Source organism: Anoplophora glabripennis, unplaced genomic scaffold (assembly GCF_000390285.2).
Source record: "Anoplophora glabripennis isolate ALB-LARVAE unplaced genomic scaffold, Agla_2.0 scaffold1117, whole genome shotgun sequence".
Classification (NCBI taxonomy): Eukaryota; Metazoa; Arthropoda; class Insecta; order Coleoptera; family Cerambycidae; genus Anoplophora; species Anoplophora glabripennis.
Genome location: NW_019417194.1, coordinates 93901 through 118923, shown reverse-complemented (window position 1 = coordinate 118923; position 25023 = coordinate 93901). Strand labels below are relative to the sequence as shown.

The window sequence follows — 25023 nt, the reverse complement described above, 5'->3', positions numbered from 1 at the left end:
CATGTCGCATGGAATACGGGCAAAAAAACAAAGCGGCTACGCCCTACTAAGACGGTTAAAACGACCGTATATTCTGCAAACAAATGTTCGCGTTCAAAACAATTAAAAACAACTACAATATGACCAGCTAGACAATCCACTTAAGGTGGAATTTGCATTTCAATTAGTCTAAAAACTCTGCTCTGCCTCTACCATAGTATACGAGCTAGTATTATCAAGTCAAGGGCGGCTAACAGAAAAATTTTAATGAAATACCTTCTCATTTTCTGAAATGGATAATTAATATAATATTTCCCTTACGTGTGATTTATCTTGGATTCATGGAAATTCTTTTCTTTGGATAAATGCACTACACAAGGCACAATGATACACAGAACAAATAGGACCTGCACGTGCGGCACAAATAAATGAACTGGCTGACTATCAATAAGTAGCAACGGACTGTTACGAAACACTTTTTTCCTTTAAACCTGTGCGCGCGTCATGTATAAGTGAGACCTACCAACATGAATCATAGAAGAACGGAGATGCGAAAAATAATTATGTCGAACGTAGTTAGTGCTAAAAAACAGCAAACAATTCATATTATGCTGACTAGAAGAAACCAAATTTACCGGTAAGTAGCTATAAAGTTATTAACATGTAAAAACGATTCAGGTAGAAGTCAAAACAGAGATATATTTTTTGGAATAGAAAAGATTTTTATGAAAGTAAAGGAAAATAATGAGTTCTAAATATAGATATTTAAGCTGCTCCCTTCGTTTAAATGTTTAATTTTTTTTATAAAATTAATAAAAAAAAGCAAGGGGTAGTAAATTATGTACTCAGGTCTGCTTCACAACTTTATCAGTAGGAAATTTGTCCAAGAAAAAAATATAAACAATAATATACTAGTTCAGTATATACATACTTGTATATGTATAAGAACGTTTAAAATAAATATTAATAAACATAAAGTAATAAGTATTAAACAGTGCACAACTACGTGTGTTGTAAAAAAAAGTGACTAAATCTCAATTTGTGTTTGATTTAATCTTTATACTGATTGCATTTAACATTTGATGTAAATAATAAAACATTTAATTTTTACTGGAATAAATACAACCCTGAGTGGAAATTACCATGTCGGACCAGCTTGGACGTAGATTATTTAATTATGCAAATATTATATCAGCAGATGTCGAATGGTCGCTCTCTCCAGATTAAGATATTTTATCACCGCTGTTTGTAAGTTTCACTGAATCAAGGGTACAGACATGCCTGATGATGTGATCTACAATAGATCCCATCCACATTGTGAAACCAATGGTGCATAAAATAATTTACTTGTTTCACAATGATAGAATGATATAAATCTTATACCTAATCATTGTTCACTTTATTTTGTGTTGATGATCAGGGATGGGCATTTACGCGTCGACTTTAATTGTCGACGTCTACGTGTAGACTTCGCGTAGACTATGTAAACAACGTAGACTATGTAGACAATGTAGACAAAGCGGAGTTTGCGCTCTAATTTGAGTTTAATCTAACCTATATTATATTTGCGTTACATTTACGTATGATCTATTTTGTGCTGTACTCAATTCATCACTCAACTTTTTCTGTTTGGCTGTTTTTACATAAACATAAAATGAGCGGACGTAAAGCAAATTTAACAGAAATGTTAAATTTTTGTGAAACACTGCCGATTATTTTAAATGGAACAACAGTATATTATGCAAAATGTAAAAGGCACTTTTNAGCAATATCTGCAGGGATGGGCGTTTACGCGTCGACTTTAATTGTCGACGTCTACGTGTAGACTTCGCGTAGACTATGTAAACAACGTAGACTATGTAGACAATGTAGACAAAGCGGAGTTTGCGCTCTAATTTCAGTTTAATCTAACCTATATTATATTTGCGTTACATTTACGTATGATCTATTTTGTGCTGTACTCAATTCATCACTCAACTTTTTCTGTTTGGCTGTTTTTATATAAACATAAAATGAGCGGACGTAAAGTAAATTATAATTTTGGTTGGTTAAGATTTGAATTAATAAAATGCAGCAGAAAATATGCCGCGAAGTGTTTGATTTACCATTTATCGTTTATTGAAAAGCTCAGCTCTATATGATCGATATTAAAATCTTAGATCTTATATATTTACATAATATGATCTAGGATTGAAACAAAAATTATTTTGAAAGGGTACCTATATTATAAATTAGTAGAANCTTCAGTTCATTTTTTAAGTTTTACTCAGGAAATCAGGCTTTTTTGGAAAAATATAAAAGAATAGTAATTTGTAGAAAATTGGAAGAGGAATGCGAAAATATCATGATTGTTACAATAAAGCAGCGGCATACTTTTTTATTTAGACAAATATACCAGCAATACCCTGCAGCATTTATTTTTTAATTTTCATTATTTGTAAAAAATTAAAATATTTTTTAAATTTTAATACCCTGTATTTTTTAACGAAACTTCCTAGTTAAAAGCTTTATACGAGAGAGCCCTCTTAAAATTCACTAAAGAATACGAGGTTTCATTTTTGGTCAGTGTTTGCGAATCGCCTTACGAATATAATGAGAAGTTATCGTATGCCCCTTTACACCCAATGAACTTATCTTATACCCCTCGTATGTGAAATAATTGCCCTTGAAAGTGTTTCTTACTCCAAACACCGATGGCGTATTTAATGCATTTTTTCATTGAGTTGCCTATCTATTTCTTATATAGTATGTCTTATCTATGGTCACAACTAAGGTTGCATTTTATGAAGCGTTTTTAAACAGGGTGTCTCATAATTAATAGCGCAAATTGGAACATCAGTACAAGGTGTCTCAATTTCGATAGTATGGGCCTACGGTGAGGATATAAGAAATGTAAATACAATTTGGGACACGTGGTGTTAAATGGGATGAGATCAGCCCAATTTTCAATCGAAAACATGATCTTTGGGATTTGACAGAAACGACTAATGACGTCATCATTTATATTTTTTCCAAAAACATACCCAAATTTTTTTCTTGTTAAAAAGCTCTCTTTAAAGTTCTTTTAAAAGTTGTAAGAAATATCGTGCTAAAGAATCTCAAAAGAAATACCACATAAAAATCAGATGGAAGGAATAAGTAGTCGTTGGAAAATAATAATCGAATGTTCGTTGTTTAAAGTGCATGAATGTCATTAAGAATAAATAAAAAGATTTAACTCGATAATTCTTTAATACAGTTAAAACAAAAGGTGATGATAACAATAACTAAACTTAAAAAATGAGGTAAACGCTTTCATAGTACATACATACTACAATCTATTCTCTACAGGGTGTATTTAAATGGAGGGGCACAAATGATACCAGAGATTCCTTGGGTGAAAATAAGTCGATTTAACCTAACATACCTATATCCAAGTCGCATAATAAAAAAGATACAGGGTGTCAAAGCGAAAAATAAAAAATGGTTTTCCCTTAATAATTCCTATAATTTTAGTCAGAAATGTTTCAAATTTTCAACAGAGAGGCTTTTTAATGATGGGAAAAATAATATAATAATGATTTTTGAGTGTCGAGTACGAGGCGCCCTCTGCAGGCAACGTTATGCATTGAATATGTAAGAACTTTTTTGCCAACCCCCGTATACAGCTTTCAGTAACAAAATATGAAATATTGAACTTTTTTAACAAAAAAGATATACTTATTAAAAATGGCTAAAGCCAACCGTTGAGGAGATATTTTTAATTTCATAAATTAGTGTTACGGATTTATACCTCCACGAATTCCAAGGTTCGAGTTTCTTAAATAAATAAAAAAATCGAGTAAGTAAATGTCATTTGATAATACTCGTAAATTACAATTTCGAAATATTAGTTTAAAGTGTTAATTGATTTTAGTCACTATTTACCTGCGTCCTAGATATTAAATAGTTTTGGAATTGAATAAAATAACAAATTATGTATACTAATGACGAGTATGTCGATATGTTGCAGGAAAATTGAAATTATTTCAAATATTCTTTAAAAATCTTGTTTTTCTTTCACTGTCAGCCAATTGTTTCTCTTAAATTATCTGTTGTTAAGTGACTCTTGGTTTTAGTTGTTTTGCTCTTTTTTCTAATAATTATTTTTAAACTAACAATAAAAGTATTTTGGAATATTTTTTCACCTGAACTGTTATTTCATATGAGATTTCTTTAATGCAGGGTTTAATAATTTCACATGCACAAGAAAATCTGTTTTTTAATAAAGACACCGAAAAAACAATTAAATAGAAATTATTCAACAAGTGTATTCACATATGCTAGAATAATAACGCAAAAAGAGTAAAGTAAATTTAAAAGAGGAAAAATAATGTCTCAGTTGATTCCTGAGCCCCCTTTTGGTTTTAAATACAGATACACAACTAATAAGTACTGCAAGGTAATGCGTTCTGAATTTATTAACAAAAGTGTCTGTTTGTATTTGTGGAGGTATAAATCCGTAACACTAATTTATGAAAGTAAAAATATCTCCCCAACGGTTGGCTTTAGCCATTTTCGATAAGTATACTTTTTTTGTTGAATAAAGTCCAGTATTTCATATTTTATTACTAAAAGCTGTATACGGGGGTTGGCAAAAGAGTCATTCATCATTGCCTGCAGAGGGCGCCTCGTACTCGATACTCAAAAATCATTATTATATTATTTTTCCCATCATTAAAAAATCTATCTGTTGAAAATTTGAAACATTTCTGACTAAAATTATAGGAATTATTAAGGAAAAACCATTTTTTATTTTTCACTTTGACACTCTGTATCTTTTCTATTATGCGACTTGGGATATACAGTATAGGAAAGTACCGACGGTCTATCAGAAGTTACGTGAGAGCGATAAAGTAAGCCATAGAAATCCATGTGATAGACAAGGATGGCTATAATGAAGGCGTCTAATAGTCAACGCCCATTTTGCCCTTCCACAAATAAGATCCACTTCTTATTTGTGGTTTTATTATAAAATCATAATTTAAAACTGAATGCTGAAAAATCATCGGCATTATTATAGTTTCTAGTTATAGTTCTTATATAGTTTTTATGACTACCTTATTTCCAACTTTTGTATAAAATTAAACGGTTCCGATCTCAACTTTTCACAAGAAGCTAAAAATTTGGGCATAATTTTCGACAATAAGTAGAAATTCAATAGTCATGTTAATTCACTTTTGAAAAAATCTTATGTTCGCCTGAAAGTTCTTTTTGCAAATAGCAGTATTATAAACTTTAAAGTTAAATAAAAAAGTTTAAATAAAAAAATCGAGGGGTGTTAGATCTGGTGACTTTCCGGGCCACTAAATAGGTCCATTAAGCCCAATCCATTTTTCTGGGAAAGTGTTATCTAAATATTGCTGCACAATCCTGGTCTTATGGGGTGGAGCCCCCTCGCGTCGTGCTGAAACCATAGGTTTCTCCTTAGCTGTAAAGGCACATTCTCCAGAAGTGCAGAAAGGTCTTCTTGTAGGAAATTTAGGAAACTCACGCTGTTCAATGTATGTTCATAAAAATAAGGCCCGATTTAATGCCTACCGATGATGCCGCACCATAAATTTACTCCAAAATGACCGTGGTTTTGGACTGGATTTACAATGTGGTGATTTTCAATAAACTAGTAGTGTTCGTTGCACCTGGTTGGCAAACCATTACTGACAAATCGACTTTCGTCCGTCCAAAGAACGTGCCGAAAAAGGTTCTGATTAACAGTTTCTACATTTACTACAATTTGAGCTATAAAATTAAGTCTGTTTTCAATGAGACGCTCAGGCAAATACTCCAAATTGTGGATGTTGTAGTCATGATACCCATTGGTCTTTAAAATTCGTTGAACGGCTGATTTATCCAAATTCAATTCCCGGCTATCCTGCCGAATAGAATTACGTGGATTTTGTTCGAAATACTGTAACAGTCTAGGTGTATTAACATTGTATCTTACTCTTCGATCAATTATTTGATTTTCCGAACAGAAAATGCATGTTCATTTCGTCGCAAGGTCGCCTCCAATCTTGCAAAGGTTCGATGATCATGGCTGAGGCGCTCTGGATACATTTCTCGAAATAACTCTACAGCACTTCTTGAATTTTTTTGTGACTCGCTGTAAATTAGCAACAACTTTTTCTGAATGACAAAACATTTTGTAAGCACAAAAGTTATACGTTTGATGTTCGTATTGAGTATTGACATTTATGCACTTTAAAAACCACATACTTCTATCTATCTATAGAAGTATGTGTTAAAAACGAACATTCAATTATTTTCTAACGACTACTTCATCCTTCCACCGCTAATGTGATTTTTAGGTGGTATTTACTTTGAAACTCTTTATATGTTATTGATTATACAGGGTTATCCAAAAGTTCCGCTACGGCATTGAAGGTCAAAGTCAAGGTCAAATCCAAGGTCGTCATCAGATAGTCAGGGAAAAATCCTTACACTTTTGTCTAAAACATTTTTTCCCAAAATGCATTATTCGAAAGTTCTGCCGTACCGGGACTTTTAGAAGTCGACCCACATTTGACCTTGAAGGTCATTGTCAAAGTCATGGTTAAGACCATTTTTGGACGTAAAATTTCCTGCTCTTTCCAAATCCGCAATAAAAATAGGGGTTTCCATTTAAAAAACTTAACTTGACCTTCAAATGACCTTGAAGGTCAAAGTCAAGGTCAAATCCAAGGTCGCCATCAGATAGCCAGGGAAAAATCGTTATACTTTTGTCTGAAACATTTTTTCCCAAAATGCTTTCTTCAAAAGTTTTTCTGCCGTACCGGGACTTTTGGATAACCCTGTATATAAAAAATAAACAGGGTTAAAAGGAATTATGACGTTCAAGCAATTTTATTGCATGAATCGTTCAAAGAGTCATTTTAGATGAAAAACCGCGGAGTGCTATTAAATTAAAGGGTGGAGATAGAGGTGAAAATGCACCCCTTTGAGATTATTAATTGTAGCTCGAAAACGAAGCAAAATTTCGCTGTAGTTCATAGGAAAAATTATTTAGAGAATTGAATTTCCCATCGAAATAGCTTATTTAAAAAATTTAAAAGGAAAATTTTATGCAAAAAATAGTTAATAATAAACAATTTGAAAAAAAGTAAAACATTCGATTTTCTGATTTTTTTACTTTTTTGCCTCCAGTTTTTTTTTTTTAGTAAAGATAGGTATAGGCATTGCTTCATAGAAAAAAAAGGAGATCAAATTTCCTTGAAAACAAGAGGTTGTAAAGTATTTTTGGATGAAAATTGACTGATATGGCTGCTCAAATTTAGCCAATTTTTCAATTTTTGTCGCGTTTACCCTTATACGTTTTAATTCCCATTTTTTTCAAAAAAGGAAGGAAATAAGACGTTCAAGGATTTCCATCACATGACTTGTTCGAAGGGTAATTAAAAATGAAAAAAACGCGGGATGCTATTAAATTAGAGGGTTGAAATTGAAGATACGTGTGAAAAAGCACTTTTGCAATTTTTTAAATATAGCACGAAAACGAAACAAAATTTCGTTCATAGGAAAAATTTTGTAGAGAACTGAAATGGCTTATTTAAAAAATGTAAAAGGAAAATTTTATGCAAAAAATCGTTAGTAAACAATTTTAAAGAAAGCAAAAAATAAGATTTTTTTAATTTTTTTTACTTTTTTAATAAAATAATTTAGTAAAAACTTCAGAATTTAAGTACAATAAAGTTTATTAATAATGTATATACAGTGTGTCCACGGATGGACTTGACAAGAGGAGAAACTCTTTTGTTTTGACTTTATCGATACTTTATCGATACTATCGAGTTTGAGACACTGTATACGATGCTAAAAGCAAAAAAGTTTTAGTGAAGATGGGTCAGCAAATGCACCGTTCTCCAGATATAGGGTGTCAAGAAAAAATAATTTTTTTTCAAAAATTCAACACGGCGTCCTTAAGAAAAACAAAAGTTAACTACCGCTCAGTACACACTTTTAAAGATATGTTAATACTGACAGCAAAAATCGATTCCTCACATCATTGAATATCAGACTACACATATTTGTGCAAAAATTTTGAAAAACAAGTGAAATACTACCAAAAAAGAAATAGCATGAAATCGGTTTTCTTCGAATATCTTCGGAACTATTCGAAATTTTCTAAATTTAAAAACAAATCCGTGATCGGCATAAAATTCTGCACATTTATGCCCATTTAACCATTTCTGTATCTCTTAAAACAAGAAAGATACTGTATTGGAGTATTAAAAAGCTGTAACCCTGTATATTTTTTACAGACTTATAATAGGTTTTACGCTTAACGAAATATATTATGTTCGTGGGAACGGGCGATCTCAAGTACATATTTATAGCGCAACTCGATTCTGTCTACATAAATAGGGGTGTGACCTCATACGTGCGTTGTAGGTGCAATTTCGTTCCATTTAGCAGGCAAGTGGGTTCAATAATTACTCCAGTACCCCACATACTTAATCCGCAGCCTCTCTGATTATGGGTATTAAAACCGTAGACGGCCGTCGGGGCAAAATATTATTATATTGGCATCCTTTTTACGGTTATTACAGAAAATGCGATCGTGATCCGGATTTTTCTAAAAAAAAAACGGATAACTAGTGAGCTCAAGCGAGCGATTTTTAGTTTAAGGATATAATGAGGCAGAAACATGTACGAGAAGCTGAGCTAAATTTCAGGTTTTTCATAATAGCGTGTCATTTTTCTGTCTCATAATCAGTCGCTAGTTTGAAAAGGCACATTTTTACACTGATATTTATAATTTTCTATCTAGAAATTCATTTATTATAGTAAAAAAGTACGTTTTTGATATACGTATGTATAAAAGAAAGTGAGGTTAGATTGAAAGTAAGATTCATAAGAAAAAGCAAGTATTACAATAATCATATACAGGGTGATTCACAAACGGTGACCAAAAATGAAACCTCGTATTCTTTGGTGAATTTTAAGTTCGTTTTTTCAGCTTTACTCGAAAATCACGCTTTTTCGAAAAACATCAGGTAGTAGTAATTGGTAGAAAATCAAAAGACGATTCCGAAAATATCATGATTGTTACCGTAAATCAGTGGCGTTCTATTTTATTTAGAGAAATATGTCACCGAGACCCTATACCTCTGCCACTGGAACATCTAAGTTTCAGAAAAAGGCCTCAGATCTTGGACAATGTTTACATAAATACATGTGCCCCATTTCAAATTATTTCACTTACTAGTTTTTAAATTATTTAACCAAATTAAAAATATTTTTTCAAGTTTAATACTCTGTATCTTTTTAACGAAACGTCCTAGAAAAAAAAAATTACCAAAAAATACAAGGTTTCATTTTTGGTCACGATTTGTGAATCACCCTGTCGAAATAGAACCTTAGTCGGACTAGGCCCATTGACGGGAGGCCTGACACGTCAAAGGTCCCGTTTCGAAGTGGTCTAAAATTTCTGTAAAAATTGTGTGAAGAAAAGTGAGAAAAATATTAGATATGAAAAAATTGAACTTTTATTAAAATCCAGCATATACAGAGTGATTCCGTAGTAATATCTTTAATTTTAAGGGATGATAGGGAAAAATCAGTAGAACAAGAATACGCGATTAAAAAAAATTTTTAATGCAGATTTACGCTGAAAAAAAAATATTTCCAAAACATTATTTACACCCCTTTTCGAACCGCTCCTGATCGCTAAGCCACACAGGTTTATCGAGAGTGAATCTTGACCTACTGTAACATTCGGCCATTAACCTAGCTTTTATTGCGCTTTTAATCCGTAGTGCAAGGAATAAATATACTTTTTGTACCTAGACACACAAATAAATAAAATATTTTTTTTACAATTTGCATATTAACAAGTATTATTTATTTTTTTAATAAAAACAAATGTATAAGAATAATTGTTTTCGAATGTAACGTTCTTACAATTTAGTATTTTTAATATTATTAACGTTTGCACTATGTTTTATAATTGAATGAAAGTGTTTATGTTCAATTAATTATCCAGTTTGTAGTACGTATATTTAGTGACTTACTACATTTCAAAGAGTACCTACCTATTTAAAAGTAGCAATATGGTTAAAAAACACTCATTCGTCCGCAGCACTTTGTTAATAAAGTTGGGAACTGCTGTACTTTGATTTTGAAACCAATTGCAAAATTCAAGACGACTAGGGAAATCAGCTGTTTCCGTTCAACGTTCGAAGTTGAGCGCCGAATTAGCGGGAGTTAAGGGGTAATTTGCTTAAATCAGAAGTATCAGATATCTGCTCAGATGATTCAGAGTCAGACACAAGCTCTGAAAGATATTTTTTTAAGTGAATTGGTTATTTCTCTGAATGTACTTTTTTAGGTTGATTTTATATCGAAATTTGGAACAGAGAAATGATTATTTAAAAAAATATATTGAAATGTTCCTCAAATTGTCAAAATTTAACTCAAAATTTGTTTGTTATTAGCACCAGTAGTTAAGTTCATCTAGAAACGCCTTCTACATATTAAATGTTGGAAAATTATTGGTTTTATGTATTTCTTATCATGGCATGGTGTATTATTATTGTGTTCTAAATATAAAATCATCCTTGCACATGTTCATCAACTTAAAATTATATATTTTTTAAATTCCCAATTTTATGTCTGCCAATACATTACGTCATTAATATTTTATTTCAGAAATTCCAACGAAATAAGCAAAAATGTCTTTAAGTACGCAAAATGCAATATGTTGTTGTTTATTTCCACCTTCTGTATCTTAAAAATACCCTTAAAAGGAATTTTGTGGGCGACTCTAAACATATCCAGTCCGACACTGACTGGGACTACATTTGCTGCGAGCACGGATAAGGTTTCTCAAAATTAGCAAATCTTGTGATAAATCAGGAAGTCCGGCAACGGTGTGTTATTCAAAATAGCGCCAACAAGCGTGTACGACGAAAACATGGTTAAATAATGGGAATTACGATCCTTACCTGGGATAGGCCAGCCTTAAGTCTGACTTTAGCTTGGCCAGTAGCTCAGAAACGGTGCCAAACTGCCTCAGGGTCATTTCTGAACCGGAAGAGGTCAGCATCGGGTTCCTGTAGTCCCTGAAAGAGCCTTGGGACCTGTTACATTCCATTTCAGACGTACTGGAGTTGCTGTACAGAGAAATCAAGCCGTTGGCCGACTTTTTGCCCCACTTCTTCAACAAGATGGCGTAGTCTTCGGGGTTGTAGATCGGGGGACGCTGCTTTTCCTGTCACGAGAAAAAATATCTAAAAAGTTGTTACAAATTCGAAAAACGTATTCACAAAAGAATAAGAAAATGACAAGCAAAAAACAAAGAGGTGCAATGAAAGATTCTATGCGATAGAACAAATAATTTTAAGCAGTTTCATATGGACGTGGTTACAGGGCGTTGAAATTAAAAAAAGTCATATTTTCTAAAATATCTCTGAGGATATTTAACTGATGAAACCTAGGGCCACTGATTTAACTAAATGGAAGTAAAAACTTGCCAAGTTTAATTTTTTCCTTTTTTTGTTTCGATATATTCGAATTTTTGGTAGAAGAAACATTTTCAATTTAAAAAAATGAATAAAAGATGCAAAATTTATTCCTTAATTGATTTTTAACAAAAGTGACAATTTCAATCTCTCGGGTTAGGCTATTGATTATATCCAAAAAACAGGGTTAAAAGGAACTATTTCGTTCAAGCAATTTTATAGACGGGCTTTTTTCTCGTTTCACTACCTACTTTCCTACATTATTTATTGAAATCTCTAGATGAAAAGCTATATAGTTACTAACCAGACGCTTTTTTTGAAAATCCCTATACTGGAAGTTCCACATAATTGACCCAAGTCTGAATTACGGACAGATTAGAACGACGATAAAAATGACGATAACTATGACGATGATGATGACGATGAATATGAAGATAGAGATAGAGATGAAGATACAGATTAAGATGAAGATGGAGATTATTTTTTGTTGTTCTACGACCATTTTCCGCCAAGTTAAAGCCATTTGAAAAATCACCTAAAAATTTAGGACTTTTTATCCTTTAATTTTTGTGACTAGTGTATTTTTCTAAGAATCCCAAGGAAACAATAGTTACTAATTGTTATCTAACTGATGTCATAATAACGCCAATAATAATTGCAACTGTCAGATGTGCACTAGTCATAAAATGCAGTTTTTATAGCCAGATAGTTAGAACTGTTTCTATCCAATTGCATGGCGTTCAAGCAAGGCCAATTTCACATATGTACCAACTCCCATGATTAGCAATTAAAAACGATGATTATTAAACAAGTTATATCCCATACGAATGATTGTAATTTCGATATAATTATTACCAACACAACCGACAGTGTGGGTTTTATTATTTATAAAAACATATGGAATATTACTGCTGGTTTTTCTTATTGTTACAAGCATTGTTAGCACACAATTACCCAGGCGTAGTATGAAAATAAAGGTACGTCGTTAGAATGTATGGATTTTGAAGTAGTCTTATTAGTAATAGTTCATTTCGATGTACAAAGAGATAATTCATACATATTTATAACAAAATTTTAAATTAATTTGTAGAAACTTGTGTATTTTATATTAATATTTATAAATATATTCGTTAATAAATCTTGATATTTTCACTTTTTAGGTACCTCCACACTCATCTACATTTTAACTAAACAAACTTCAGTATTTTTCCGCTTTACGACTTCTAAACAAAATACAAACGATTTAATGCTTAAACATAAATATAGAAATATACATTGTACCAGAATGAATTATTTATAATTTTTTTAAAGTGTCGATAAATTATGATACTGTAGCCGATAGAAAGTTTAAATGAATATATATGCCTGTGTAAATAATTACCTTTATTATACAAAAATTGTAAATTATAGGCTCTACGCTATTATAAAAAGTGTTATTTATATCGGAAAGCAATGTTTTTTCAAATAATAATAGTACTGCATATGCGAGATCTACAAGTTTACGTAATACTTAGGTTTGTTATCTACAGGGTGATTAACGAATTTCATTCGTAGAAATACTGAAAACAATTAATAATTTTTTGATTACCTTTTATATATTTATACAGAGAAGTTCTGGAGTAATTAGATAAATTTAAACTTTGTATTAGGTGATCAGAATAAGGAAAAAATCTTCTATGCCGAAATTTGAAAGAAAAAGATATTTAACTCTTAACATTTTAACATTATTTTTACGCTCTCTCGTATTTTAATTATCAAATTCAAATTTTAAGTTGGGCCATTTAATTCTGAACCCTCGATACAAGTAATTTTTAACAATATATTTTTTAATGAGGGAGTCCCATGAATTTTATAACATCTTTTAATTTGGATAGACTTTTAAACTAGTATTTATGTTTTTAAATGGTCCACTCTGTATAAAAATAATCTTGTTTTTGATTTGTTAACACTTTCACCTACAGGAAAGAACAGATAGTTTGCTGGTATTAGATCTGGTGATTCAGCTGGCCATTTTACATATTCCCGTGGATCTAGTAGATTTTTCGTTTGTGTTGTCTTTAACATGTGAAAATAAAATTGTTACCTTATTCATTGTTTCGTCCATGAACGGAAACCGACCCATCCTCACTGTTTCCTCGGAATTTGGCGGCATGCTGCTGCCAGATTCGAATAGTTCACTGGAAAAGAAAAAGAAAAATAAGGTTATGCAATTGGAACTTAACAAAAGTTTTTTGCCATCTTATACAAGAAAACAAAAAGTGTCTAAATATGTTTCCTTCATACAATTTGTAACGTTTTGTGGGTACATGTTGCAAGTGACCCATTTTTAAGCATTACGTCAAGAGCGCCAGCAGGACGCCGCCGGACGCACCAGCGTTCCAGGAAGGGTCTACGGCGGACTGGCGCCGGCGACCAGATGCGTACTCGTATACCTACGACCGACTCCACACACAGAGACTCTCCAACAAACCCTCAAACCGTCAACACGTCTTTTTCTATATAACTTAGTTTTCAATAAAATACTATATTGTTACCGTTGAGAGCGCGTTTTATTGTTGCTGTACAGCGAGCAACCCTCATTGTTTATTTGTATCTTGCACTTAATTTCATTTCAAATAAAAATCGTAAACTGAGATCCTTATGCAACATGCAGAGTAGCGATGTGGCGAGAACAACGCCAAAGAAACTGCTTTACAAATTATTTTTAAACAAGGATTATGTAATTCGTCGCATATAAGGCACCGACAAGTTATGGCCAAAGAGAACAATGTGGAAGAAATTAGTTGTGCATGTCAGACGTTGCGAAATCCTATTAATTCTCGTTAAGTACGACTGTGCCAAGCTTAGCGCGATGTTTCTCTTGTACTAGATAAGAGGCAGAGACGACTCAACCTTGCATATGCTCTAAAAAATATGTAAGATACTGTATCTCAGAAAACATACATATCATCGCAATTTTTTTTAATTCAGCGATTGTTTGTCTAATAGACGTTTAACTGAAGTGTCCCTACCATTTCCCTTATATTTGTTACGTTAAATATATACTCTTTCGATCACTAAAAGTAAAAGTAATATACGTATAGATAACATCACTTAAAAAAAGAATTAATACATTATTAAATAATATATCGATCCAACGTTGTACTATATCTTAATCTTGTTACGATTACGTCTGACAACATTTTTTATTATACACACATTCATTTTGTTACTTCCGATACCCATATCAAGATAAGCAAAAAACATACTAATTAATATTCAGCATAAACAAGGTTATCTATTCTTCGAAGATTATCCTCGGCAAGCATCTGTATCCCATCAAGAATACCACGAATTGTGGTCCTTACGAAATTTTTTTATGGCTTCTTAAGAACTCTTCTCGGGTCAGAGAACTGTAAAAATTTACAACGCCGAAGTCAGCAGGAAAGGATCTGTCACGAGAAAATAATAATTTTAAGATTTTTATGTGCCACGTCTTATGCCATTTTATGGGCAAATAAATTCGTTTTAATTATGTGACATAGCATTAATTAGTTTAAAAAACTTGCACTGATTAAAATAAATATGGCAATTGCCGTGACAAACGCTAGATGGCGTCGTCTGGTTCAGGTTATAGACGACAGATGGCTGGAAATAAATTAAAGCCGTTCAAAATTAGATTTTCTCGCAATTACATGTTTAATTCTCAGCTTGGAGTGTCTACCTTGAGCCGCAGAGAAAGTGGAAAGAAAATGTTCAAGAACGGACTGAAAAAGAGGACAATTTATAGTGGGACAATGGGCGGTTCTTTGCCCGTTTTAATCAGGCAAAAAATAATTAGTGTGGGGAGATATTTGATCGATTAGAGAAACCTATCAGAAAATGATTCGATTATCGAAAGTAAAAGCGACGTCTAGACAGCTATTGGCGTGCATAAGATTAAAATTAGATTATAACAATTTTTTTGTAATCGAAATTTCACTCATTAAATTAATCATTAATAATTCAAATCAGTTCAGCATTTTTTTATCAGCTTCGACATATGTTTGTTTCACTAATATATCTTTAGTAGGTATCCAGGTAATTAATTTTTTCCTATGACTGATTTATTATTATAGTCCGGTCAAATTAGTCATAAAAATAGTGGTCAAATAACGAAAATTCCGTCAGAGCTAAATTTTGGTGGAGACCTTGGGTAGACCATTAGAAATAAAGTGTCAAAAGTCCCCATCGATCCCATGTGCGCTAAAAAAGTTATTCGGGGTCAAAGGTTCAAAGGTAAAAAATTTGAGGTTTCTTGGATTTTTTTCGAATACGGTAAGTTTTATCAAAAAAGTATTCCGGACAAAAATTATATATCTTAAAATTATCTACAAAAATGGACCTTATACTTTTTTTTCTAAGAACCACCATTCCTGAGATATTGCCATTCTAAAAGTTGAAGGAGTCACTCTACATGATATGCACATATATGCAACGTATATACATAGTCAGGCACTTAATACAAGTAAAAATGCTTATTTGTGTCTCTTATATCTATAAACTATACTATTCTGAGAATATACACTCAAAAGAAACTCAGTCCCTTAGTCAATCCCCTCTACCCGCATGGCCTTGAATAACATCTGGCTACTCTATTGTAAAAACTTTTGTAAAAAATACACGAAACAAGAGACAAGTACAACTATCTTGTCTTCCTCCAACATCGGCTTCTGCTAATCAACACTTGTATCGCGTATACTACCAAGTTCATACATGGCTAGGCAATCAAGTGAACCCAGAAGACTGGGGTTGGAAATTAACAGATAATACTTTGGAACTGATTCAAACTTTACTCCCACTTGCTCCGGAAAAACTCCTAAACACTATTTCTTGTAATTGCAAAAAAGGTTGTAGTGCTAAATGTGGCTGTAGAAGAGTAGGGTTACTGTGTTCTCCAGCGTGTACTAATTGCCAAAGCCAGTCTTGCTCAAATGTCCAACTGAATACAACAGACGAAGATTCATGTGATTTCGATGAAGATACAGCTGATTCGTCTTCATTTGAACAAGAAGAAGAAGAAATCGAAGAAGATATGACTGTTGAAGTCGACTTTGAAGAGTATGAATCAGATTAAAATATCAAAAGAAATCAGAACAACAGTTAAAGTCAATAACCAATATCAATAATCATCAAGCAGTTAAAAGAGTATTGTCCCTGAAAATTCCGTCATAACAGTTCGTGAAGTAGCCCTACCGGAGAAACCACGTTAAAAAACGCGCCAAAGTACACTACCTCACAGGTGGTGTGGAAATGTGTGCATATCATGTAGAACGTGACTCCTTCAACTATTAGAATCGCGATATCTCAGGAATGGTGATTCTTAGAAAAAAAGTATAATAACCATTTCTGTAGATAATTTTAAGATCTATAAGCTACTTTTTTGATAAAACTTACCGTTTTCGAAAAAAATCCAAAAAACCTCAAATTTTGACCTTTGACCCCGAATTACTTTTTTAGCACACATGGGATCGATGGGGACTTTTGACACTTTATTTCTAATGGTGCACCCAAGGTCTCCACCAAAATTTAGCTCTGTCGGAATTTTCGTTATTTGATATGTCTATTTTGACCGGACTATTATTTTGTCGAACTAATCAGAAAGTCTTCGACAATATTGACCAGTCCTTTAAAGATGATACTGCAAATATTTCGTGTATGACAAAAAAATTTAATTTGATAAAAGTTGTGCAAATAGCCATATTCTTTATCTAAAGTTTTATTATGCAATACAGAACTGGTAAGTAGAAATCGAAGGAATAAAAACATTTTATCAAAAATTGACTTTTAAAGTTTTTAAATGAAGTGCATGACCTGTGAGTACATAGTATAATGGCAAAATAAAGCAACCTAAGCCAGTACGATCAGAAAACTACTTCTTAATATACGGGGTGATTTTTATATTTTCACTAACATTTTTTTAGCTATCGTTTTCGAAGTATTTGTGAGAATTAATTTGTCTTTGGTATGTATCATGTACCTACCACTAGAGACCGACATACTCTTGATATCTGAATTAAAAAATCTCAGGACCGTACTGGGAAAACCTTGAAAGTACATTTAACAATTTAATGCAACATTTTTCGTCTTTTTTCGATAGTTTTCTTTTGAGTGTTCACTAAATCAATAAAATTATTATTTTTTTAATTTCCCTACGATGTTCCCCAGCTTTTAGTATAAAGTACCAAAAATTTTTTGTGTTTTTGTTCCAAGGCCATCCCTAAATAAGAAACCTGTCCTGCCATACAGCCCTCTGAAAAAAAAGGTGTCGTTGCTTGCCATCACCTACAGCCTCCATTTTGAATCCAAATCGTTTGAAAAAAATCACAATATTAACCGAAAACATGTACAATAAAGCCATTTTGTTCCCGACACTATATCTTGTATCGATTTTTCTTTGAAAATTCCTGAAAATCACATTTTTTCCAATCACCAGAGTGGAGTTATCCCTTAAAGTAATTTGTTCTATTACTTTGAAGGAACGCATTTATTTCAGAAACACCCTGTATATTATTTATTTTCATCGTAAAGAGTAAAACAAGAAACGTATATCGCGCACACAGGCACGTTTTGTCCGCATCGACAAGTTCGATAGTGCGTGGAGCCCTTTAGCTTTGTGGGTCGTCTCTAGCGCGGCATTCTCCTCCTGGTCATCTCGGCCCAAGCAGATCACGTACGCGGAACCATAATTTAACTTTGTAATAACGCTCGCGTCCGAGAAGTTATCCCAAGAACAAAGCGGCAGTATGCAAACCGATCGAAATCGATCTTCCAGGCCGTGCGGCTCGCAGAATGCATTTTTTTACCCCGATCCTTGTGTGCAGGCTACGTGAGTCAGTTTAGAAGCGGATTCCGGTCATAACGGTACGGCCGAGATCGTCGTTTGTTTATAGTTCCTAGTTTGCAGGGGCAGCTGCGATGTTTTATACGATTTTTGCCGGGTTTCGACTCGTTTTTCCTCTCGAAGCGACGTTTAAGAAATAGAATTAGAGTAAATAAGTCATATTACAAGAAAAAAAACAAGGTGGCGCTATGTACAGGGTGACTATCCCTCTTTATCTTTTTTAACCATCCATTAGAAAGAAATAGTACAAAAAGTTTAAGAAAACTTATAAATATATAAGAAAAACAAATGAATGTTGCATTTCGGAGACATAATGCAAACTATTGTTTCATGTTTAAATAGAACATTTATATTTGTCCTTTTTTCCACTGTTTCCTTGGTCGTCTTCTTGATGATTCATGGTTTGAAAATTTTTAACAATGTTTTGAATAATTGTAAAAGTTTTGGATTTATTGAAAATATGTTACTAACAATAAATGGTATTTGATATAGAAAGGCCTTTATACAATACAAATTAATGCATCAGTACATGTACTGGCCAGGTATCTGTCCCTGGTTACTGAACTGTAAGGTGCCAGGGTCGAGGTTCGATCACATTCCTTGATGGGTCCGCAGAGATTCTCCGCCTTAAGATACGAGCCTTCAGTGTCAGATAGAAGCTAGAGACACGAGCAACAGCTATGCCCATACATCGTTATGCCATTATGGCGCCGTGTAGACTCTACACATGTGTTTTCAGTACCATAGCTGTTGCTCTGATCTCTAGCCTCTATCTAACAGTGAAGAATCATCGCCTGGAACGGTGATGGACTTGTAGTTTGACGTGATTTTGTTTTGCATTTCAACAGTTCGAATTTCGCATTTTTTTATTCCCCGAAATCCGAAACTGAGGTGAATTTTTTGTTTTTGCAGCACGTCATTTTCTAAATATAGTCGAAAATATTATTTTCCTCACCGCGCCTTCTGTTTCTCGTGGAGGGTAGTTTGGGTCCACTTTAACAAAGTTCTAGTATTTTTTTTAATTTTAAATTCAGTGTGATCATTAAGAGTGTCTGGTGGAGTAGAAATTTAATTTTCTGAAGCCTAATAAATAATAATAATAAATTGCTACGCCACTGAGTTTTCTGGACTGCTAATGATTACATACTATTTAAAACTGTATTTACAAAAAGAGCACTTATTAATATCTCGAAAATGACTCTTATTCCAAATAAAACAGAATATCTTTTTTTTTGGAATACTTACTATTAGGAACCAAATGTACACATTTCTATAATAGCTCAAGGGATTTTTCGTTTTAATTATTTACACCACTTGCAAAATTTTACCAATCTACGTAAAATATGTTTAAAGAAATGTAATATTTTTTTAAATTTCAACACCCTGTATCTCGACAATCAGTGGCGGTATATCTCTGGTTCAATAAGACTTTTTACCTTCAAAAAATACACCTCTAAAGTTATAACAATTAAAACACACCCTGAATGTTTCAAAATTTAATCTCAAATCCTACATTATCATGTGTATTATTCCCTGACTTGGCTCTCTGTTCTAATGATCATTACCCAAATCCGAAATTTTCTATATCTTCGCATTATGTATTTTCAATCGAGCGTGCCGTATGAGAACATTACCACCATTCTCGGTCTTTTTAGGTTAATATTTTTCCAACGCTGAAAGTGTGTGTCATTATAAAATCATTACAAATTTTTTCTTTAGCTTCATTGTTATCTATATCCCTTTTACATTATTATTTGGTGTAACGAACATTAAAAACACGCAAAACATAGATAAAAACGTAAATATGTATGCTAAGTCGACACAGAAACTTGTGTGAACTATAGTAACAATACAAGGTGTTGTAGTCACTTTATTTTAAAGATGTCAAAAAAAAAATTAACCAGTAGCTAATATTTCAGTAGAACCATATTTTTTTTATTTTTAAATAGAACTCCTTATATACAGGGTGTTAACTAAGCACGTGGACATTGGAACTTTAAGAGTTTCGTAAATTAATAGTTTTCAAGATACAATGTTAAAATTAAAAAAATTACATTTTCTACAATAACTCTGAAGATATTTGATGTAGGATGATGAAACCTAGGCCAATGATTTAACTAATTACAGGTAAAAATCCACTATCCATTTGGATATACATACGCGTATCAGTGACGCAGATACCAGGAGTCGTTCTCAATGAAAACCCTGGAAATTCAACGCCTCTGGATATCTTATTCAACTCCTTGCAGTGTTTACGGGAGATATCTTTATTCGAAAAACTAACTAACCGTTTTCGATTTACTATTTTTATTGATCCACAAAAGGCAAAATAACACTACAACTACTCGTTTCTCAAAATAGTTTATACGATTTTATTGATAGAAATACAATTTTAAATACAAATTAATCATGATATTTCTGAAAAAAATCAATTACGTGGAAATTTTACATTTTGTTATGGATATGACTCGGAAAAAATTCACCAAATGATTTTTTTGGGCTTTAATTAGAAAAATTATATAGAAGAGTAGTTTTAGATTTAATGAAGTGCTTGGTGAGATGAATGGAAAGATAAACAAGCAATAAATCGAAAATAGTTCCATTTTCGAATAAAATTAAAGATGTTTTTTTTCTTAGAAACATCAAAAGGTGTTGGAAGTAGTGACCTAATACTCAAAATATCCAGAGGCGTCGAATTTCTGAGATTTTTAGTAAAATTTTTTTTTTTATTTTAGCAATCTGTATGTACAAAATTATAGATTTGCGGACCCATATTTATTTAACTTGTTCGGCTTAAAATCACTCAAAGAATCGTCTCTTAATTTTTGTCGACATATTTAACTGAACACCTTGTATTTTAACTATTTATATAGGCTCAATTTTTCAGAATTTCACTGATTTGTATAACGAAAAAAAAATTGACGTCTTATAAAAGACTATCGTAGGTATTTGTCTAAATAGTATAATTCATTGTTTTTAAAACACATTTAGTTTGTCATATATTTCTTACTTAGAGTCTTCCGTAGAATTATATTTAGTGACCAATTGTTTTTATTCCTTGGGTGAGTTTTTTGCTTCCTAGGTTAAGTTACATTTGTTTAAAACATCTAATCTAATCGTAGTCCAGAGAAATATACGTAATGATTTGTGAGGTTTTTTAGTCCATTTTTGACCCTAAAAAAAATCTTTGAAGTACGCCCATGCCTAAAATGTGCTTTACGGTTGCGTTTTCATGCTTTTAAAAAATAGTAGACAGTATAAATTTTTTTATGGGGGGGCTTTGACAAGCTCTAGTCGTCGAAAATGTACGAAATTTCAGGCACGTCAGTCGCAATCCAGGCTAACCGTTTCGAGCGATTCGCACAGCCGACAACTCATAATTTGCGACGGCAATGGGTCAGTGTTAATAGACCGATATGCTCCAATGCTTTTAATTCCTCTGATTTATTGCGGTGCACACTGCCTTATGTGCCAAACAGGTCGAGAAGTCATAATGGGACAATAAAGCAGCAATTACTAATAACGTAACTTGTAATAAAGTCGTCTGACGCTGTTGAGGGCTGTAATTATATTAATTCATCGACACGTTGCTTGTATTTTACGGTGAGGTTGTTTTTTATGTAGAAATACATCCAACTGTCAGTTGGGATGTAACACTTTTTATGTCGTATCTCACCTGTACTGACACCGTGTATGTAGTAGATAAACATCAAAATAGCCATGATCATTCGTCGATTGTCTCACCTATAGCATATTGATGAGGACCAGTAACCGGTATATGTCCGGTGGTTCTGCAGACGGAAATTTAAACTGTTCAGTTGATTTTAAATATTACTGGGCTATCGTTTCTGAGCAAAACATGTGGTGACAATACTGTAAATCATTTGTAGATACAATTGCAAAATAGTCTACCAAAAAAAAAATGAAAAATCGTAGGTCTAAAGACAAGTAGTTGGCAGAATTATTTACAAACAAATAATTGCACAAATAGAAGAAAATGAAAAAGATTGAAAATTAGAGCAACACAAAAAACAAGTAATTACCAAAGAAACGGAAACAACAAAATAAGCGTGGTAAGGATCAAGCTTAGATGACAAAAATTATGAAAAATTTGCAAAAATGTACTATAAACCTCAAAACACTTTCAAAATTTTCCAAAAATCACGAGATAATTGAAGAACACCAAGATAAATTTCAAAAAACAACCCCAAATGTATTTAAATATTTTGAAATTATTTATTTCTACAACCGCTATTCAAAGGACGCTTTTCCGCATCACTTTCTGTGCACAAATTATGTAACTTCTCACGAGACTTAAAACTCGACGGTATAGGGATAAGAGTTCACAAAATGACATAAGTTTACCGCAAAAATTGTTTCTGAAGTACGTAAAACAGCTTACAATGAAAGAGAATATCTCAAGTCAGTTTTACGATGCGTGAAAATACGGAAAAACTGCTAATAACAAAATTCCTCAAATCACACTTGAAATACATAAGAACTTTCACTCATCACCAAGCACCAAAACAGCTTTAAAATACATAGACATTTCTTGAGAAGGCTTTAGAGTCCTTCAAAAAACATCAGAACAGTTGTGAAATATGTTAAAGTACATCGGGAAGCACTACAATGAATGAAAATAATTTTAGAATGGAACAAAATACATTGGAATGCATAAAAGTTATTCAAATTCAATATCAAATACACTAAAGCACGTCCGAACACCTTCAAAGTATCTCAAAAGCAACAGATTACATCAAAATAGTATTAGAAGTGTATTAGAAAGTGCTAGCAACTTCAAAATATTTCATAAACTTGTAAATATATGGAAAATACTTTAAAATCCTGTCGAACATCTCTAATTAGCTCAAAACACTTGAAAATATTTTTAATGCTATTGGTCCTGTGATCAAATTAATCATTAACCTAACAATGCACTAAATTTTAAAATTTTTACATGATCATACTAATAGTTTTAGTTAAGTACGTCTATTAAATTATTTCTTGTAACCACCATTTTTTGTTAAAAATAAGTTTGACCTTTAAATGACCTTCCAGAAAAATTGTCTGGTCTCAGATAACGACAAAAAATTTGACACTGAATTTATTGCTGGCAAAAATTTCATTTGATATAAAGATGACCTTAGTTTGACCTTGCAACGTATGATGAAGGTCAAAGCCAAGGTCATCATCTAATTTATCATTCAAAAGCTTACAAATTTCGCTTGAAATATTTCTTCCAAACGACCTATAAGAACATACAGGAAAATATTTTGACTCCATTCATATTCAGTCGAAAAATTTGGTGGTAACAAACGATAGGGTTTTCCGTAACAATTTCAACTTGACCTTGGTTTGACCTTGAAACTTAAGGTGAAGGTCAAATCCAAGGTCACCAGCATATTGTTTTATTAATATCCTACAACATTTATCTCAAAATTTTTTTGGAAGATATCAATCCTGGAAAGTCTTTTTGGAACAACCTGCAAGATTTTTGTAAAGTTTTGTTTTACTTTCAGTGTATTTTTACATACTTTGCTGTCTAGTAAAAGTGACTTGGACCTTTTTTTTCATTCTAAAATGTTTTCTGCAAATTTTCCATAATTTCGTTGTAATTTTTCTCAATTTTCTTATAGTGACTATCTCCAACTTAAATTTCATGGACTTACGGACCTATCGGTGTAAAAGGGGCTTAAATAATAACTGCAAATCCGAAAAAAATTATTTCGAGGCGACTTTCGGGGAAAAGTGTAGAACGTAAAAACGAATTCCTCAAATGGACGCAAAAGTATACACAAATACTTGGGATTCCGAGTACGGTGAAAAAAGAAAATAAACGACAAAATATTTTATCTTGCGCGCCGTTCCATGGCAGCACATATTCCCTTGCATTCTCTCGTCGAATCCAGCCGCAAATACCAGAGAAAAACGACTAGTGACTCCACGATGCCTGGGAATTTGATTGATACGACCAGTCACGACCCATTAAGGCACTCCGATACTCTGATATATCGAAGCTACTTTACACGTTGCCGCTAATCAGCTAGGATAGTCCCCGCATTGCTACCGCATTTCAGGAGCCGCTGAAAAATTCCCCACTGAAGTGTGAGTTAGTGTTAATGAGCAAAAACTGGCCTATTAATATAACTGAGGTAATTTCGATAGCATCTTAGTTGGCTATGGCGCAAATTACCCGGTGAAAATGACGTGCGACCAAGGGCGGACCGGAAAAATATTGCCAAAGGGATAACTAATGAAAAAATATATTTTAAATATTTTTCTTTAGAATAAATAAGTACAGAGGGCATTATAAGTGTCATTGGATCGATATGTAATAGAATACCCAAAATAATCACGAGATTCTGTGAGAATTTGTAGATGTGGCGACGTTTAGGACGAGGTATAACACACCAGTATCTAAAACATGCTGAAACACAACAATAAATGATCTGGCGTGAGGTAAAAGTCTGTCTGGATACTGATCATCATAGATATGAGACAAAAACACTCGACATTCTACATAAAATGTCTTCATATAATTAAAATAGGCGTTTATAATGATATTAGAGAAATTATGGTTCGGATCTCCAACTTTTTAAGGTAGATTTATTTTTTGGATTTTCGAAGCTAACGCGGAATTTGATACGCCACTGGGCGCCCTTACTTACACTATTATCTAAGATCGTACCGGCACAGGAAGTAGGC

General features: G+C 32.7%; 1 protein-coding gene across 1 annotated transcript in view; it reads right to left on the bottom strand.

Moving 5' to 3' along the window:
- Positions 1-10940: 10940 nt before the first annotated feature.
- LOC108915845 overlaps positions 10941-25023 on the bottom strand; it is a gene marked incomplete at its 3' end in the record, with an annotated part of 56722 nt that continues 42639 nt past the window's right edge. Inside the window, exons 2-3 of the mRNA XM_018721989.1 lie at positions 13540-13633; positions 10941-11206 (exon numbers count right to left, since the gene is read on the bottom strand). Coding sequence (XP_018577505.1) covers positions 10941-11206; positions 13540-13633 — 360 coding nt within the window. The remainder of the gene's footprint in view (positions 11207-13539; positions 13634-25023) is intronic.